The 6,225-nt window shown below is 53.3% G+C and overlaps 1 protein-coding gene across 1 annotated transcript in view; it reads left to right on the forward strand.

The window, feature by feature from the left end:
- Positions 1-6,225, forward strand: part of CAPN13 (calpain 13) — a 68,965-nt gene that overhangs the window by 34,301 nt on the left and 28,439 nt on the right. The window contains 2 exon segments of the mRNA XM_015566345.1: positions 2,124-2,298; positions 3,251-3,325. Coding sequence (XP_015421831.1) covers positions 2,124-2,298; positions 3,251-3,325 — 250 coding nt within the window.

The following is a 6,225-nucleotide window of genomic DNA, read 5'->3' on the forward strand; positions in this document are numbered from 1 at the left end:
AGTGAATATATGGCCTTCAAACTTCCAACTCTCCTGTGGCTGGGAGTCTGGAAATGCACTGGTCAGGGCAGCCAAAGGGGGTGAGGGGTAGGAATCTGTGTTTGCAGATTTTTCCCCCTGAAGTCATAAAACAGAGAGGAGATTGGGGGCAAGATCAGATGGGCTGCATGTCGTCCCTTCTAGAATCTCTGCAGTTAAGAATTGCAGCATTTCCGCATCCTCTCTGGCTCTGATTTAGACATCTGAATCCTTCCCTCTTTCATATAGTTTCTGGAAGGATAGACATGTCCCCAAAATGAGGCGGAAGCAAACGGATGAGAACAAGGCTCTCTCCGAATTTCTGGATTCGGGTGATGAGGCGCAGTGACAGGTGTGGTGAGCGCAGTGCTCGCTATCTCTACTTCCCCTTCGCTCTCCTGTCAGCAAAGGGGGCTAAGAATAGCTGCCATGTTCCTGACACATCAGCAGGATCGGTGAGCCTGTGCTGGTGAAGCAGAGAGGTAGCGCCTGCGGGGACGGGCGGTGGGCACTGCAGAGAGCCAGTGAGAGGCTGTGAAAGGCACGGAAGGGGGCTGCTGGCCGTGGGTCCTGTGCTTGCATCGGCTGTCTCGGTGGTGACTGCAGAACGATGCGGTGCAAGACATCGGCCAAAGCCAGAGACCCTGAGGACGCGGGCCTGAGGTGATAGGGCAGAGCCCGGAAGCTGCTTTTCGGGGGTGACTCTGCTGCAGCCCTCTTTGAAGCTGGGGGTTAGGGGAGAGCCATTGCAGGGCCGGAGGTCACGTTGCTGGGCTCAGAAATGAGTCTCTGAACTTGCAGTGCCCTCAGCAAAGCCCTCCCCATCTAAGATCAGGAGCCACAATACCTGTGGGAAATCAAGAGAGACAGACATTCACACCCAACCGGGCACAGTCATGGTCCAAGGCAAACTTTACTGTTGACCAAGCAAACACCTCAGAGATAAGAGTCTGGTACCGGGCATAACCCTGAGTCTGAGAGAGGGAAAGATAAGATTTAGAACCAGTTTGATAACAAGTTAGGATCAGTCACGCGGTTGTTCCCATGGAATGGCTATTTTGTTCCGTGTATCCTTCACTCTCTATTGAAAGACTTTTTCTAAGCCATCCAAGGCATTTTTGCCTGGGATGGTGTCCCACTTACAGTGACTGCTTGATACGCATTTGCTGAAGTAAATTTACATGAATTCTGGGTGATACTCTGGAGGAGAGAAGGACAGAGGTGGAAATGGGGTGAGAAAGGAGTGTCTGAGGAGCCCCCAGACCTGATCCAGCCAATCTCATCATTTCCATGTGAAAGGCTGAGGACTGGGATTGGGGAGTGGGAGGAAGGTCTTGTCCAAGGTCGCAGGCCCATTAGAGGCCCCGATGCCCATGTGACTTGCATTCCCAGAAAGAAGGCTGTGGTAGGAATGTCGCTGCCGCTGGCCTGTGAAGGGCTTGGTATCTGCACCTCCGTTGCCTCTGTTATCTCCCTGGTGCTGCTGGGTGATAAATCTGAGAATGGGAATGGGAAACCGGGTCAAGGTTTGGGCAATGTGAGAACAGAGGCTGCCTTGGCCACAGCAGGCATCAGGGCAGTTGCCCATGAGCTCTCTGAGGGCAGAAGTGGGGTCCCGTTCATCTTTGAATGCTCAACACCTGGCATGACACCCCACTCACAGCAATCACCTACCACTATTGTTAAACTGAACAGGAAACGGTGGACACTCATCATAATAATATCTAGTACTTATTAAGGACTTGCCATGAGCCAGGCCCTAGGTCCAGCCCCATGAGGTTAAGTAACTTATCCAGGGTTAAGCAGCTAAATACGGGGTGAGGTTGGGATCTGACCCCTGGCCTGCTCCAGCACCTGCACTCCTGACCTCTACACAACACTGCCACCGCAGGGCTGCCCAGGCCCCGGGAGACCAGGGAAAGGATGTGGCTGTGGGTGGCAGATGCCTTGAGTCTCCATCCAGGTGAATGGAAGGTGGCTGGCTGTGGTCCGGGGTGGACAGACAGTCCATCACCTGCAGAACATGCAGAGGTCAGCTGCGCAGCCTCCCTTTCCGAGTGTCTCACTGACGACACCACAGGGTTTGGGTCTGACTTTTCTCCCAGGTTCCGCGGATCCTATCAGCACCTGCACTATGGCTACCTCCCCGATGCCCTGGTCGACCTCACGGGAGGGGTGGTCACCAGCATCGAGCTGCACTCCTCCCCTTCTGACCTAGTGACGATGGTAAAGACTGCTGCCAAGGCAGGCTCCCTGATGACCTGTGCCACGCCGGCCGGGGTGAGTAGACCAGGAATCCTTCGCATGGGTCCGGGCTCTCCTCACCTGGTGTGTTCAGCCACTGGCTCCTTCAGCTAGGCGGGAGCGGTCAAAGCCACCTACTGGAGCACAGTCGGTCATGCTGTACTTTACTGAGGTCACGTCCTTCAATTCTCAAGACAGCCCTCCCTCTGAGATAGGATTGCAGGATTCGCTGACAGAAGAGGAAATGGGCTCAGAGAGGCCAAGGAAAATGCTCCCCGTCACACAGCCAGCAGGTGGCCGAGCAGGGGTTCAGATGCTGCTTTCTGACCTCAAAGCCTTTGCCTATTACTTCCCCGTGACCAGAGGCAATGGTTCCAGAGTGAGCGGCCGGGGGGGGCCTTTGATTCTCAGTGTTTCTTTACAAAGGCAGCCTCCCAAAGGCAGCACGGCCCATTTTGAAAAGTCCGGACAAGCCTCCAAATTATTAGTCTGTTCTGAGATGGCCAGCTCCCTACTCACAAGGTGAGGATGCCTCCTTCACTCTTGAAACATGTGGACTTTGAGCCACACGTTCCTAATCTGAAACACCACCCCAAACTAAGATGCACCTCAAACCCCAATCACTTGCAGCGGGGTGGGGAAGCCCAGCAGATAGGTTTCCTGCCCAGCAGATGGGTTCCCTGCCGTCTCAGGGATGGTAAGTGACGGGGGCAGCAAGCAGCCCCCCCTCCCAGGTCCTCAGGCTCTATCAGTCATGCAGTGGGTGGTCTCTTGAGGTATGAAATGCCTGGAGCCTTAACTACCCAGCAGCCTTCAAACTCCACCTCTAGAGATGAGTCCCAGGAATGCACGCCCTCCGGCCAGAGTCCATAGGACACTTTCACCCAGGCCGGCTGTGGGCGGCGCGCAAGGCCCATGAATTGTGCTGTTCTCTCTCTCGGGAGAACCTGTGAAAGTCTAAGGCATGGTCTGCTTTTCTCCCGTGAAGCCGACAGGAGAAGCCACAAGAATGGAGAATGGCCTGGTGAGCCAGCATGCCTACACCGTGACTGGGGCCGAGCAGGTAAGGCTCCATGGGCTGGGCCCCATGGTCTTGCTCCTTGGAACAGGCGTCAGAACCACATGCCTCAGCAGGCCCAGCAAAGCTGCAGTGAGTGTTTATCTTCTTACCTGTGGTGGCGCCCATCACAGACAGCTCGGTCCTTCTATTCATCCAGAAGTTCTGGTGCCCAGTACCCTCACCCCCCAGGGCTCCTGCTCTCCTTGAGGGCTCTCGGGCAGGGTGAGGGGTGCTGGACTGGGGATTACCCCTAAAGAAAGCAGAATGAACTAGCCAGTTGACTCTAGGGGAAGTTTTGCCCTGAAGAGTTTTAGTTGTAACATACCAACTAAACTACTGGAACCGACGCTCCAAAATACAGGGCTCAAACAAGGTAAGGTTTGTTTTACTCTCAGATAAGCAGGCAGTCCGAGAGCTAGTAGGTGGCTCTGCCATCCACAGCATTGGACTTCCCCCTGTGAGCCCCGGGCAGCTGCCCCAGGCCCCCTCCTCATCTGGCCAGGGGAAGAGGAGGAGGCCAGGAGAAAGGGATGCATCCTTTTGGGAGGAACACATTGGGAAAGGCACACTCTCAGATTCCATTAATCTGAACGTGTGGCCACACTGAGGCACAGGGATTCTGGGAAACATATTGTCTAGCTGGACCGCCACATGCCCAGTTGGAACTTTATTCCCATGGAAGAGGGCAGGGTGGCCACAGAGGACAGTCTTTCCCTTGATATAGAACTGACTGTGTGCACAAAAACATATGTAATTACTGTGTGCAGCAGCATCCGGTCCAGAAAATACTACTAAAGTCCAGCTTCCTCCATTCATAAGTGAAGAAGTGGAGGCCTGTGAGGGGACAGTCTCTCACAAGGTCACACAGCTACTTGAAGTGACCGGGCCGACACCACAGCTCCTCGGTGCCCATCTACGTTTATCATGCAGCCATGTGGTGACAGCGCTTCCTGGCCTTGTGATGACTTCCCACAAAGGCTCCCCATCTCTGTACTTCCCACAAATCCTGAGGTGTAATACTGTCTTCCAGGCCCGACCAGATAGCATCCCAAACTCCAGGGAACATTTTTCACGGTCCTTTTTGGGCCAAGGAAAGCAGAGTGCCAGGGTCTATTTCTAGCATGCTTTCATCTGCTGGCCTTCCCTCTCTCTGTATCAACCTGTCTCTCCTGTCCATCGACCTAAGGCCACTTGCTCCATTGTTTCATGTTTTGGGGAGTGTTCCAACCCACAAAACAAGGACAAAATCTTATGTCTCCCTAAAGAAATCAGTAACAGCTACTTCCTCTGCACAGTACCTGGGAAATAGTAGGCACCTACATGCTAGTTGGATCAATGGATGGGTGCCCTTGTATGAGTGAGTGAATGCATTTGTCCTTGGCCTATGAAGGTGACATCATTGATCCTTCATCATAGATCATACGTGATGAGCTCACCACACATTTCCCACAAGCAAGGATACACCCAGGCCAGAAGAGATCCCCGTCCCAGTGGCCCCAGACTCCCTTCCTCTGAATTCTCCCAAGCCCTTCCCTGAATTCTCGGTAGGGACAGCCAATACCATCATCAAGCTTGGCTCTATGTCCAGGCACTGCTCCCCACACCTCCCCTGACCCAGGTATAGACAAGTTTGGGCTAGAGACAGCAAATTGGTTTTCTTATGAGTCAAACTTGATCATTGGCCATACTGCCTGGATGGCTGTATGGACAAGACTTTGGCACTGCTTCCAGATCTGGGGCAAGAGCTGTGATTGGTGATGGTATCTGTGCTGGGCATGGAATGAAAGAACCATGGTGCCTGCATGATGCGTCTGCCATTCCTGGACCCAGCCCTTGTTATTCACTGAGACAGTCTTTGTTTCTCCTCTGAACACAGGCGAGAAGGGACTTGAGTGTTGAGAGGTCCAGATGGCCATGGATGTGAGTCCCCACAGAGGCTGGGCATGGCGACGGCAGAGACCGTCAGGTTATAGAGCGGCATGTACACACCAAGGGCCGAGGGAAGGGAGGTGAACTCAGGACTCAGGCTGTGGGGTTTAGGCTCCAGATGATTCCTTTCACTATGTGAGTGTTTGCTCCCCCACAGCACACACGTTGAGTTGTTCCTGTAATACAATAAGTCGTCTAAACAGGGCATCCCCCCATAACCCCCGAAGGCAGGTGATGAAGACTTCATGTCCTGTAGGCACTGCCCTGCCCCTCTGTGGCTGCTGACACTCCCCAGCCTGTGCTGTAAGGAGCACCAGCCTGGTGAGATCCCCTGCTTGGAGATTCACGATGGACATTTTAAAGGCTCTGAGAAGGCCTGTATTAAACAGACAGGTACAGCTTAGAGTTAATCAACCTTGAAACCCTTTTCTAGGAATAAGCATTAACAGCCTATGGGTCTACCATTTGAGAGAATACATTTAAGGAAATACTATCCGAGGATAGAGAACCTAGATTAGCTCTTGTCTCGAATGGACTCCTGAGCCAACCGGCCACGGTCCATGTGATCCCCAGGAGGGCACTGACAGGAAGGGAGTAGCAGAGTCAGACAAGGGGCCAGGAACTTGCCTTAGTGAAAATCTCTCCTCCAGAAAGAGGAGGTTATAACTCTCTGCAAGTGTGAAGATTAAACCAGCCCATAAATGCCGTGTGCTTTTTAATCTGCTCATCCTCCCTCTGGGCGGGACACGGACAGGAAGATAAATGAAATTGGCATTTTTTATTATGTACCTAGCTTGGTCCATGACTCCCCTGGGCAAGGGGTGAGTGTTTATCTGCACGCCTCATTTAGCCTCTTTCAGCCCCCTCCAGTCGCTGGCCACTCTTCTCCCCTGGGCCCAGCTGAGCCCTTGACTGTCTGTTAGGCACTGAGGGTGGCTCATTGAGCTTTTTGGGCCACGGGGCGACCATTACTC

The sequence above is a fragment of the Myotis davidii genome, unplaced genomic scaffold, assembly GCF_000327345.1.
Source record: "Myotis davidii unplaced genomic scaffold, ASM32734v1 scaffold238, whole genome shotgun sequence".
In the NCBI taxonomy this organism is placed as follows: Eukaryota; Metazoa; Chordata; class Mammalia; order Chiroptera; family Vespertilionidae; genus Myotis; species Myotis davidii.